Below are 14,328 nucleotides of genomic sequence, written 5' to 3' on the forward strand. Positions count from 1 at the left end.
ATTTAGTTTGAAGCTATTTTTACACCTTTTGGGCAAGTGCATGCAGCCCATCCTTAGTACTAAAACCAGGTATGTGTAAAAGGTCAGCTGCCTGCACACCTTAGAACAAGCTGAACTCTAAGGATATCTTCAGATGTGAAACTTGGCCAGGAAACCCAGAAATGGAGGAAGTTACAAAGATTCAAGGTCTGTGCATACTTCTGTTATGAAAACTTCCCATGGCTGAGATGTTAATGAGTTAGGACATCACGTTTTCCTTTGGATTCTTGCGTTCCCTCCAACAAACAATGCCTCTCTAACAAGCCTAGGCTGATGTAATTTTCCAGACATGACTGCCAAACCCACACCAATGTATGTAAAAAATGTACACACACCTCAAAGCGGACATATATATAAAAATACACATAAAATGGATGGAATAATCTTATTCTGCATAACAATAGCTTTGTTTCTGCCACGTATCTTTCTTCAGAGATGCAGATTTCTACAGTGGCAACTATCAGTACACTTGACGTCTTCATATATCGCAAGCACAGATACACATACCGGGAGGCTGTGGCAGGTAGGCCCCAATTAATTTTGATCTCTTCTTTTCATATCCCTTCTGTGTGATGTCACCTGCCAAGAAAAGAAAAGAAAAATCAATAAGATGTGGATAAAGACAGTGTCTAGCTACTTAATGGCAGTACCATCAACTTAGCCACTACTCCACTGTTCATCTGTCCTGACAATTAGAATGAACAAATGAAAAGCACAGAATGATCATTCCACCGAGAAAAAACCCAATTTAGGCCAGAGTCATTCTGGCAAGAAAATATCCAAACTTGACTTATTTCAGTACCAAAGTCCAGAAGCACAGAGTTTTGAAACCATTTTGATTTGCTGCACACAAGCTTTCAAAAGCTGCAATGACCTTCATTAGGTTAATAAACAATAGATTACATAGAATGCGTGGGCTTGTAGTGGCTGGTGAAACACATCACTGATTAGCATTTTCCATCATTAATGGGATTTTTCTAATCGAGCATGTAAGGCACAAAAGACTTGAACTGCTGCTATATCATTTCTGCAATATAAATGTTTTAGCTAATTTCCGAGTAGTACTGAGGAACAAAACCAAAACAAAACAGATCTAAAACAGATCCACTAGAAAATAGTATAAGACAGGCTCTTTGTCTAGCTTTCCACTGAAGTAGCAAAAAAAAAAAAAATTTGGAAACAAACGTCTGTATTTCCTAAATTCAATTGAAGTGACACTTCACTACATCTCAAGCTTCCCTACATAAGCTGTGTTTTTTTTAATATAAAGATTTAAAAACATTTTGCTGTTAAAATTTTTTAACAAAAAAAAAGACACATCATTAGTCATGTAGAACAAAACATATACTTTTAGTCTTCTTAGAGTTTGGGAGAAGTTTGGCACCAAAGCAGAGATATGGTCCTGACTCTGGAGCTAAATATTGAATATAGTACATGCATATATACTTGTATTCATTATAAGTTACTACAGAAACTAAAAAGAGGGTTAGCTTTTACAATTTAAAGATTTTTTAAATAACACGATATTCCCTGCCCTTTCAATAGGCCTATCTGTTATTGTGGAACTCATCATGCAGCTAAAGCTCACTTGCAACACTGGACTTGTATATTGGTAAAGGTTGAGGGTTTAGGAGGGTGGAAACCACACAAAGAAGAGGAGCTTTGACTGTAGTGTCCAGCTGGACATGGCAACGTGAGCCTATTTGTGCTCTTCGATCCCTGTGCTCAACCTTTACCTCAGGACACCAATTGCCAAGGGAATAACACACTCATTTCAATCCCAGCTGCTCTGGTAAATGGGTGCTAAATTAGCACCAATGTCTGCTGGTCTGAAATCAATAACTACATAAAAACATCCTTAATTGCTACATCTTGCTGAAACACCTTTTCTTGGGAATGGTTCCAGTAACCAATAAGGAGGCAAAATTCTCCAAACTTCTCTGCCAGTGTCCCGAGCCAACCTCTCGCCCCTGCTTCAAAAACAGTCCTTAAAATAACACCTATGCTCTTCACTAGCGTATCTCAAACTGCTCTACAGAAGAAGTCGGCTAAAATATCTGCGTTTTTAAGTGAGGAGAGCAAGACTGAAGCACTTCAAATGATAACATTCCCATATTTACATAGGGAAGAAGTGGCAGACTTGGCACGAGGTCTTAAGCCTTTAAAGTTCAAACCCACTGACTTTTCAAGCACATTTCTTCCCATTTTGAACACTTCTGGCGTGTGTTCAAGCTGGTGAAACAAGCTCCCTCTCCGTTGTAAGCATCAGCTTCTCACAAACCAGACAGTAACAATAGATACCACTTCATTAAAATGTTTTAATGAAAAAATGTGTTTGTTTTTATTTGAATATCATAAAATGTGAAAAAAAATTTCTTTAAAACTGTCGCTAAACAATTTCCTATTGACTTCCTGTGCTCATCAGCAGCAAAGTCTCACACATTCCAGACATAACCTGAGTAAAAATTTTGATTTCTTCTTTTACTGTTGCTCTTTTAGGAGAACCACAGCTCCTCTGTGGTATGTGCAAGTTGGCAATGCCATTTTAGATATGCAACTATTAACAACAGGTGCTAGGTGCTTGACTATTGGTTACTCTTCCACTCACATGGTACTACATACACACGCAAAACAATACCTCAGTCTATAAATTCCAGACATGGCTCATGCAACCTGCACCCATTCCTGCCCTGAAGTTTCTTCCACTAGTTTATAAACTTGTCTTTAATGGAATGAAATGACAGGAACTAGCTATTTCTTTGACACCAAAGTGTGAAAGATAAAAATCAAGTGTTACCTCTTGTCAGTAATAATCTTTTATTCAAATTGGTATCCAATCCAGACTCACTCTTTTGAAGTTCACCATTAAAGAATTACTCTGAGCAGAAACAATACTGACTCCTTCCCCGGAACACTGACTCCACCAAAAAAATAACAAAAAAATTGAGCTCTTGAGACAATTTAGTATTAAAATATTTCTGTTTCCAGAAGCAAAGAGCAAATAAATTTGAAATAATCACTAAACTTTCTATAATCATGTCCACCATTTCCCAAGTCACCAATTATAAAAAACATGCAAAAGGAAAATATAAAATCTCCATAATTTTCAATGTAGTATCACTTTCACCATTTTGAGGTGGAATGAATTCAAGTCCATCACATACTCCAGGGAAGTGCTATGTTCTCTTTACCAGAATTAATTCTATTCATATTCATTTGTGGTTTTTGAGGTAGACAGACTTGAGATTATAAACAATAGCTCATTAACCATTAAAATATTATTACAACATATGTAAAACTATTGCATTTCAAAGCTACATTGAACTCATTGTGTAAGCTCTAAAAATATACTAAGCACAGCTCACCAAAGGTTAGGTGACCTTAAACTCTGTTCTTATCATAAATCACCATTCACTCAGTTTTCTCAACACAATACTAAGACCTTTGGACTATGTCTTTCCTTCCTTTGCAAATGAATGTGATAATTCTACATCTATCATCTAAGGAGCAAACCCCTTTGCAATTAGGTCCACCCAGCTCATGTTCTTCCACAGTGCAATGCTGCATTTAGTCTTGGCTTTTTGAGAGTATCAACAGTAACAGGAATTAAATTTTCTTGCCCTGGGAAGAAAGGATTTATGGTACCTTTCTGATTTTAACTAACTCTTCCCTTGAAAAGCCAGCATACTCAAGGAGGGGAAAGGGTCTCACCCACAGTGTCCTTTGAGCAGACTGAGAATGTGTTGGGTTTTCTACCCACTCTCCAAAGCCTCTGCAAATGTAGATCTCCTTGCACAGGTGGCAAGGCTGGCAGTGGGTTTAATGGATGAACAGATGACAAGACTCCAGCACTAAGGATGTGCAGGAGCAGAAGGAGCACATGGCTGCAGGGCACTCTGAGGATGGCTGGGACAAGACACCATCACATAATGTCACACAGCTGAAAGGTGGCATCTCCATTGAGCAGCTCCCTGCAGGCCTCTGCTCTGCCTGCCTGTCTGCTGCTATGGCTCTTGGCCTTGGCTCTGTTCCCAAGCACTCTGTCCAGCTCTACTCCTCAGCTTCATCCCACAGCTGGTCCCCAGCCCTTGCCCTCCTTCTCACTCCCTTCCTCCCAGGCTGCATTCATTTCACTGCACCCAAGGATCTTGGTCTCTCGTTTGCATCAGCACTCTCCAGGATTTTTCCCCTGGACACATTGCTCTTTTCCACCATGGTTGGCCACAGGTGCATTCCCTGGGCGGTCCTGTGCCCAAGGGTCAGCAGGGGAGAACAATGCACAAGCCTGAGAGACCTGAATGCACCAACAGTGAGCAAATGTAACCCTGCTTTTTTCCATATTTAGAATTGGCTGTCCAAGGGCTGCTGAACAACAAGCATGCAGTACACTGACCCTCTTTCACCAAAACAAGTTTGTTCCTATTGAAATCAGTCTTAGAGTCTCTCCAGGCACAAAAGGGAAAAATGCCACGTTTGCAATGAAAAGGACAGCACAAACGAAAGACCATCCACCCCTCCAAGGAGGAAGGTTGCCCAGCTGAGCCGAATACAGGACCAGGGCTCTGGCAGTCTGTAATCCTACTGCCATCTCTTTTATTTGTGATTTGTGCCCCTGTTTGTGCCACTTCCCCAGCTGCAGATGGCAATGCTCTCCGACACCAGCGCCCGCAGACAACAAGTCCTCTGCAGCTATATTTAGCAAAGCCGCGCCGGAGTGTAAGTTCATTCGACTATGCTCACCACAACTGTTACTGTTTGCATTAGACCCTGTGTTTTCTTTGAAATTTTAATGGGTTTTCCTCTTTCCTTCCAAAGTGCTGGATTTCTACCTCATTACAGAGACAGTGGTCTAAAGCTGGGGCAGGTGGGTCAGAGCAATGTAACCAGAGCACAAACCTGGCACGAGCAAGAAAGGAATGCCAGGTAACAGAGAGCCCCGGGGATACTCCACATTGGACAAGACACTTTGAGGAGCAAGAAATGCCTGTAAATGTTGAAGTCATTCCCATTATCCTATCCCCTTTCTGGGCCTCTCCATGAGTCAGTTCCATCCATTTGTATGTCATGTCCTGCACTGAATCACACCTTAAACCAAAACTGAACAGGCACATTTTGTAATCAGCAAACTATTGACTTCTTAGTGTTTTGTTGAAGGGAAGGTTATTAAATGTGAAAATATTTCCACATGAAAATATCTGTGCATTTCTACCCTTCTTTAAAGCATTTGCACTTCCAAAGCTGAGAGTGATTAGAAACAGTGGTACCACAGAAAAATAAGGTGCTGTGCTGCTTTCACAAAAGTAAAATTCTTTGAGTTGATATAGTAAAAAAGTTTCATTTTCAACTGAAATACCTATTAGCTAATCTGTTATCACTTCTGAAATCAAACACATGCAGTCCTGAAGAACTGCTGCCATGATATATGAAACAAATTTATTCAAAATTATTGCATTATACAGGAGAGGAAAAAGAAATAACAAAGCCCAATACAAGCTAAATTTCACCACATCAATTTTTTTTTCCTGGAAGATGCCAAAAATTCTTACTGATCTCAGCCTTTCAAGACACAGCATAGGTAAAAAGCTGATGACAAAACCAGGGACCAAAATCACCTTGTTTAGTGCAGTGAAAACTCAATTTTATACTCTGTGATCTCGAAGCCTGACTGATGCTGCTGTTTTCACTACACATACGTGTTTTCAAAATGAAATTTCTGGCTGGGACTTTGAATTAATTTAAGGCACAAAAATCCACCACAGGAAATAATGCAATCAATAACTCCTCTCAAGCACAGACTAACACAGAGCTTGCCGGTGAGTGTCTTTCCTTTGCCCATGATTTTCTGCCCTCTAAAGATTCAATTTTCTGTACGACTTGTTTATTGCTGATGACTCAAATTCAGTGTCAGCATCTTGGCAAGAGGGATTTGAATGAAACAAAGCTCCTCATAAAGAGAACTGTGAGTCATTTACTTCTCCCACTCATGATGCAGACAGTCTCCCTGTCTGGTCTCCCAAAAATATGCCAAGAGACAAAAGATTTCATTTTGTAGGGTGCAAGTACAGAGATACCAGAACTCCACAAATATATCACATAACACGTACAAGAACACAAAAATATATATCAGGAGTAATTTTCTTTTCCAATATCTTTTAAAAATGATGTTTAACTACAGCAGCAGCTTAGAAAACTGCTCAGAACTAGGATGAAGAAACAAATGGCAAACTATGGCAGTGGGCAGAAAAATTAATGGGATCCCACACTTTCACTGGAACCAGTGCCATAAATTACAGTACTGCTCAAGTGCCTTTAAGGAGATTATGCTGTAGCTTAAAGGTTTCAATTTGTTTCAATTTTTTTTTTAAAGTGACAACTTTACCCATCTATATCTGAATTCTCTTTTTTCCCCCAAGGGTACATTTTGCTCCTGTTTGTTGCAAGCAAAGCAGAAAGTGGCTGAATTTCAGTGAAAGATAAGGAAGAGTGCTCCATGTGTGTCTACAATGAGAAGCTTATAATGTTTCCTAAAGATGGTTTTAATTCGGGGGAAAATATTTAAACAGATTATGCTATTAACAGAGAAGGTAAACTATCTTAACAGAGCTGAAATAAGAGATTCAAGGTCTTCTGAATTTGGAAAGTATTCCATTACTTTCTTCCCATTCTTTTGATAGAGAAATTAAGTATCTGCTGCATAACCAGCCAAGTGCTTAGTTTTAATTCAAATTCTACTGTTTTAAAGAAGTATGTGAGCAGCAAATAATTTTGTATGTCAGCCATTTTTTAGTATCTCCACCTTGAACCTCAGAAGACCTTTTAACGAGTTTCCCCACTTACTTTCTAGTCCCAAAGTCTTCAGCACATTTTTCCAACACCCAAAATACTCCTGAGCTTCAAAAGAAAAACAAAATAGCCCAGGGGAGACAGGGCAGGGAGGAGAGAGAGAAGTCATCCAAAAGGAACCCCAAAACACCTAATTTAAGCCAATTAAAACAATCCCAGGGATTTTGTGACTCAGACTTTCTCGGGGCTGGCCGGGCTGGGGAGCAGCAGTGTCTGCCAGCAGGGTGGCACCGGGCCAGGAGCTGCTGAGACCCCGTGCCTCGGGAACCGGGGAGCTGTGTGGTCCTCGGGCATCCCGGAGCTCCCCTGGAACGGGGAATTTGCACAGCACTACTTTTATGGCCTGGATTATTATAAAGTAAACAGAGGCTGGTTGAACAGTGAAGGTTTCCATTCTCAGTGTCAAGGGTTTATTTCATTATTTAAAGCTTTAACGAACACTTTATATAATGAAAGCAATCCTTGCCATTTTTGGAATTTTATGACTGTTAGGACCCTTCATAATGTTGTTTTCCTTCCTTTATTGCTTTATAAGGCTTATGGGGCAACCTTGAAGTGTATATCCTTTCTGCAGCTGCTGGAAGCTCATCTTTCATCTCTCTACTGGCTTTCCTGTTGCCTATGAGGCATTTGCCTGTTCTAGTTATTCTCCCTGTCTCTAACAAATGGAGCAGAGTCAGATCTTGCTCAAGATAAAAATAAAATACAATTCTGAAATCTATGCCTAAGGAAACATTCCTGATAAATGTTATTTAATAGGCAGGCTTTATATTTCAAGTTAAAATTTTTCCCTACAGAAAGATAATTACAGCAGTAATTTCACTTATCATTATTTAGAATTTACAGTTCAGAGCAAATCAGACATTTCCATAAATGCCGCGCTGTGTACTGCAAATTTGTGTCCCGATTTTTTCCCAGCCCTGAAAATGCCTTGAAAAAAAAAATACAGCAGGAGGAGGAGGAGGAGGAATCCTAAAGCAGGAACATATAATAGATGTATGAAACAAAATTGAGAACACATATCCAAACAAGTCTGTGCACATATTTGGTCCTCTGGGTAGAAAAATATGTTCAAGGCTTTTCACAAAGAAAAACCTGCAATATCTAGGTAAAATGGTAAAATTCATTAATAGTGAAATTTCGTATTTTTGCCACTTCTCTAGGAAGTAACCTATGAAAATAATTCACCTTGCAACTTTGTGCCTTTAACCATCTTTTCACTACTTTTGACATTACTAAGTTTAACCAAAAAAGTGCAATAGGGCTAATCTTTTTGGAAAAGAACACAAATGTTCCAAAAATCAACAATCCCTCATCCATAATTTTGCTCCTAGTACACTGATTCATCACATTATGACTACAGATCTCTTCCCAAATTTCAATTCAGAACAGAAATCTGGAACTCCTGCTTTCATATGCTGGAAAAAAAATGAGAAGGACTGCTTTGACCTGATGTATTGCAGCATTCTCCCTATTGACATGGGTTCACCACAAAGCTTTTGTATTTGGTATTAGTTATACTAGTCAATAATAGAACTGATTCTATCTACAATATCTAAAATAATGTTATTTTACCTTAACGTGGGTTAAAGACATTATGTTGATTTTAAAAATAGGTTTTTAGAGCAGTTGTACTGTAGTATTAGAATGCCAAAATGTCCAAATCTCTTCCCACGGTTTTTGTAAAAATAGAACCTCTTCTGGGGAAAAAACCCAAAAAACCTCTTCATGCAAATGCAAATTTCCACATACTTTGACAGCTGGATGCAAAGAGAGAAAAGCACAGATATCTTAACTACCATGGGAAATCTGAAGCAGGAATACTCCCTTTTTATACAATTTGAAGACCACTAATGGTTGTGGAAGAATATTGAGAAGTTTTAAGTAGTAGTGAACAGGGACTGGAATTGCCATGACAACTGTGCTGAGTGACCATAATGTCTTTAAAAAAGTATCACTTGGGAGATCACTGAGCCTAGTAATCTGGTCTGCAATTTTAGTGCACTGTGTTTTGCTACATGACACATATGACTCGCAAGAATTTTTCTAAAAATAATGATTTATGAAGGGAACATGAATGTCTTCTATGGCAATATTCACTTTTTTTTTTTTCTGAAATGGTGTTTGATTTACTAAATTCAGTAAATAAGTTATTGCCTGTACTATCACAAACTTTGTGGCAAGCAATCAAGGATCATCAATGCCTATTGCCCATAAAAGCCAGATACATCCATATCTGCTTTCCTACTCCCAACAGTTGAGAACCAACCCTCTCCTAAGCCCAAAGTGCCCAAGGGTAATGAATGTGAACAGTGCAGTTCTCAAGGAAGCCTCCAGACATCTCCAAGTTCTGATACGCAATTCTCCCAAAAAACCTAACCCACATTCCTGCTGCCTTCATTTCAGTCCCCAGTAATTCCAGTTCTTTTTTCAAGCTTTCTAACAAGAGTAAAATAACTTGTTTCCTTCCCAAAAAGCCCTCCAAAGTATAGAAACACATTCATTTTAAAAGCAGCCAAAAGGGAACAACCTCCTCCAATGCACAGCCCAACACTGTGCTAGGCAGGAACAGCAGATCAGAGTGAACACCTTTGCTCTGAGTGATGAGCACTCTACCAACAACACTGAATACCTACTCACATCCTCTGCCTCAGCAGATTTTTAACTATTCTGTGCAAAACAAAGCTACCTCATGTCTAGTTCCCTTAGAACTGAAGGATGGCCATCCATGGATTTACCGAAGACACAAGATACTGTTTCAAATCTGGAGGAGAAAGGAAGTTTAGTTTTATGTGTTTTACACGTGCCCTTATACATGAAGGCATCTTCTCCAGGTTTATTTTGTCCGAGACAGGCTGGACATGGTCCAAACATAGAGCAGGTCCCAAAAATTTAGAAAAACTCACACCTCTTTCTACAGTATTTATTCTTGGTTTTCAGTTAGGTTCTTGCTATGATGGCTGCAATGGACCCTTGCATTATTTCACCTGGGAACACAGTTTCACTAAGTGGAAGAGCACTTACTACTTAGACACAGCAGGAGGTTGCATTCAGGTACATTTTATGAATCTAATCAACATCTTCTGACGCATATTTCACAGTCCAAATAATTCTAAGCAGGTGCAAAATTGTGTTACTCCTGTTCTACCTCTCACACAGCTGAAATGTAACTCTGATATTACAGCTAAAGACAGAAAACACCACACTCAGGAATTTCTGTAGTACCATAGCACAAAAACACTGGTGCTGTCTTTCCAAGGAAATTTGTTCATCATTTTGTGCCTCAGTACTTCACTTTAGCACATGAGGCAGCAGCCCCAAAGCAGAGCATCTGCATTTTAGTTCTGTCCCACTGAAGGCCAGTGGAGAACTGCTGACTGGTGAGAGACCACAGAGGCTGCTTGGGGAGTGAACAGAGCAACCTGGAAGTGATGCCTTCCCCAAAGAAGCATTGTGGAGGGAAGGACAATGGTTTTATTCACAAACCTCGAAGCTCATTTTCACTTGAGGAAAAAGTGACATCCCATTTTACCAACTTTATCCTTCAGGAAGTCTTAAAAGGTGTCAGACAAGTACATGGCAACTTTTGGGTCACTGAGTCCCATGTACTGCAGAAGACCTTGTCAAACGCTCTCAGGAAGAACTGAGTCTCATCTGGAACTAAATTTAGCTGTAGTCATTTGTTGTTCATTTTTTTCTTTATTCCAAGCTGCTATAGTATCCTCTTTAGCATTCTGGGGGAATTTTTTCACTGATCTCAATCTTTTCAACTTGAAATATATATTTTCCATTTAATCCTATACTACTGGCTTTCCTGGTTCCTTGGTAGACAAACTTCATTAGTCTAAAAAAAAGTGAACTACCTCAAAAAAGCAAGAGATCAGCCAGTTTTGTAAAACCTATCTTATCAAAGATAATTCAGGTTGTGTTCTATCAAGTTTAAATTTACCTTCCTGTCTTTAATTTTTGCTTTTAGCATTCCAGTGCTGATATTATCTAGTTGCCTATTTCAGCAAATTTTTCTTCCACTGTTATTAATATATAATAACCACTACAAAAACTATTTCTAAAAAGACAAAGGCTTCCAAAACTGCACAGTTCCTGGAAGTATTTATTTTCCTGCTAACATGAAAAAAACTAAACACTCATTTCTATTAATATGCAGTTCAAAGAAAAACCAGTTCAGATTTTCAAGCAAATCTAAGCCTGAAAACTAAGGAAAATGTATGCAGAGCAAAATTATCTCCCTATTCTGGTGTTGCAGAGTAAATGAAATCTGTCTCTGGTCTCAAGAAATCAGAAAAATTAATCCTTATTTTATAGCCTGCAAATGCAATTTAGGCTGATATGATGAAATTTTGTTGACAGTCTATTTGATCCAACAGCCAGATATGACAAAACAGGCAGCAATTTAAAGGCCTTTGCAATACACGAACTGCAATTCATGTTAATAAGAGACCCAAATCACTTCATCTTTTCTATGCAAAAAAACTACATTTGAAAACTGTCACTAGGGTATTTCTGCATGAACCAAAGTACTGAAATTCCACTTTTAAAAGAAATAACCTAAAATGCATTCATGTAATTTTCCCACTCTGTTCCACAAGGACCTCAAGCAGCAAGAGGAATTAACATCATTTGATTACTCAACTCAATCCCTAGCATGTTACTAAAGGAACAGAAAAGCCCAAAAGCACCTCGCTGTTCTCCTGCTATGTGGGCAAAGTGTTTATGAAGCACTGGAAATATGCATCCTTTGACTCAAGGACTCCTATTACCCAAAGGCTGACTCAGATCCTACCCTCTTAAGCCTGCAAAACAACTTGAAAGGAAAAATACTTGCATACCTTCAATTACCTCAAGACACAATCGATGTCCCTGATCTCCACAGGTTTCACAGTATTTGACAATTACATTTTTTCCCCTGCTGTTGTTCACCTCTGGAGGCTCCTAAAGGTCTGTAACATTATTACAGACCTAATGTGACAGCTCATACTGACGTTGGCACAAAGCAGCTGTTCTCATAGGAATTATTGCCCTCCAGAGCCTGTGAAATACTTGGAAATCTGCAAGCCTCTGCTAGGTCCACGGCACACACTTCCATGCAGCTGGAAAATCAGATTTTCATACTCTCATCCTTCTTTTTCTCCATTTCCAGCTTACAACTTCTCCTGATCAAGATATGGAAATTTGCTGTTGTAAGCCAGATGTGCAAGCATTTTTTTTCCTCAGTTTTGAGTTCATGATTTATTTCATACGTTAATGAGGTTATTCTGTGATTTCTGTAGCCTTTTCCCTCGTATTTCAAAAAATAATAAAGTATTTCAACCCAAAAGAAGCCACTAATTTCACATCCTTGTTTCATTCTTTCCTGCAATATAGAGTTCTTTTCAAAAAGAATCTGGAATTAAATCATAGCTATGCTTACTAAAATAAAAGCAAGCAAAATTTTACTGAAGAGTGTTCATTTTCACCTGTGCTAGAAGCCAAAACCTGCTTTTCTAACAGGCAGGCATTTGCAAAGGCCATTTTCCATGATGACAAGTTTCAGCACTTGAGTTTGGCTTTCACAGACAGGGCTGGTGGTTTAGAAGTTTTTGAGAAAGCCCATGAATGCATGTTTGTATCAATATGTCAAAATATACTCTTCTTCTCTTGTTCTCCAGTTGTCATGTGGTGAAAAGTAGCTATTTATTATCACAAATGTTTGTTAATTCGCCAGTTTGCAGGAATTCCCCATGTGGCTTATTTATTTTGTGGATCCACAGGTAAATTGGCAGACATGCCAGCCTGAGAACCGAAGGAACACCAGTAAACACAGCTTACAAAACCCAGCACTCCATTTGCTTTAACATGTATAATACAGCTATACTTTAGAAGTGCCAATAAAGATTACTTAACATGCAGAAAACCAACAAGAGACTTGATTTAATAATCCATTATTAAGTCCTAGCTGGGAAATAGGACTAGCAGAGCCTGGGAAGATAGCCATCTTTTAAGAAACTAAGAAATCAAGAATTAAGGTAGGATTTACACAAATATACACAAAACACTGAATTTTCAGCATAATTCAGATAGCACATCCAGCCAGGTTGCTTTGGGCAGAAATGCATGTGACCAGCATCACACATCAGCCTTTGGCCTTGCACTGCCATCCAAGATCCTCAGTCCCGCAGTTGTCTCCTCAGGCACCTGTTTGCCCACAAATGCTGCTGGCCTGAGTGCCCCACGTGGGTGGACAACTGTCCACTTAAATCTGACAAAACCACAGATGAAATACCTGCTGAAGGCACACCATTGCTCCCTGCCCTACACAAGCAGATCCACGCATCCAGACTCTGTGAATCCACATGGGCACAGCAGGACATTGCTCAGAGCAGCTGCTGGACTGGGTGATGCTTAAGAAGTAACTTGATAAACCTGAAACATTAGGCCAAACCACGCCTTAATTTTCTTCTGCAAGTCTACCCAGACTCGTTCCTCTCTTCTTTCCAATGGACAATGATGCTGCAAGGCTGTGCCACAATTTCATTTTCAGTGACCTTCATTCTTATCTACATTCTCTTCTGCCTTGCAAATCAGCTGCTCAGATCTGCTTCACAGGTGTCCACACACTACCTGAGCACTGGCTAGCCTCACTCAGATCTGCAGACCATGAAGCTGCATTGCAAACATATTCAATCACCCCCTGCTGTTTAATGTTCACAAGATTTATAAGCTTTTTTTAATTTACATTTATTAATCATCTACAATCTCAGCTATTGCTCATTCTAACATCCTCCTGGATCAGCTGAGTACAGCTAAGGCTTTCCACGGCCAAGGCTGATACCAGACCTTGCAACTGCTCCCCTCTGCACACAGTTTGGAAGTTTCACTGTCTGGCCCACAGGAATTCCTCTCCGTTTCCATCTGTTGTAATCACTACTCTATGACTTCCTAACCATGGTAGCACTGCAAAGCTGACCTCCCCATCAGAACATCTCAGTTTTCACTGCAATCTTTGTTATATAATTCAAACAAGGAACAGCAAAACCAGAATCAGATGCTTTCTTTAACTAAAACATGATCCCCACCATAGTTATATAATTTAAATAGTGAGTGGTATCTGAAAACCTGTACATTGAAGATGGAAAAAATGCATCATCTTTGTGTCTTCCTGAAGAGGAAGGCTTCTGCCACTTCTCTAATAATGTCATGCTTTGGATGTCTGAAGACATTAATTTTCATGGATGGAAAAGTGTAAGAAACACAGGAATTATCACATTGGATCCCATCCAGTGTCAAAAATGGAGGAACAGTCACATTGGATCCCTTCCAATGCTCTTTCATGTCTCTCAGCCCATACAGTTACTTAGAGGACATAGTAAAGCAAAAAGTTTCAAAGAGAAAATGTCAATAATCTACCCTCTTTCTCCTCACAGTGTTATTGTATCAAAAGCTATTAGA

The 14,328-nt window shown here is 39.3% G+C and overlaps 1 protein-coding gene across 1 annotated transcript in view; it reads right to left on the reverse strand.

The window, feature by feature from the left end:
* The window catches only part of DIP2C (disco interacting protein 2 homolog C), a 307,926-nt gene that overhangs the window by 142,743 nt on the left and 150,855 nt on the right, over positions 1-14,328 (reverse strand). The window contains 1 exon segment of the mRNA XM_058831787.1: positions 547-618. Within this exon segment, the coding sequence (XP_058687770.1) occupies positions 547-618 (72 nt within the window).

The sequence above is a fragment of the Poecile atricapillus genome, chromosome 2 (assembly GCF_030490865.1).
Source record: "Poecile atricapillus isolate bPoeAtr1 chromosome 2, bPoeAtr1.hap1, whole genome shotgun sequence".
Taxonomy (NCBI): domain Eukaryota; kingdom Metazoa; phylum Chordata; class Aves; order Passeriformes; family Paridae; genus Poecile; species Poecile atricapillus.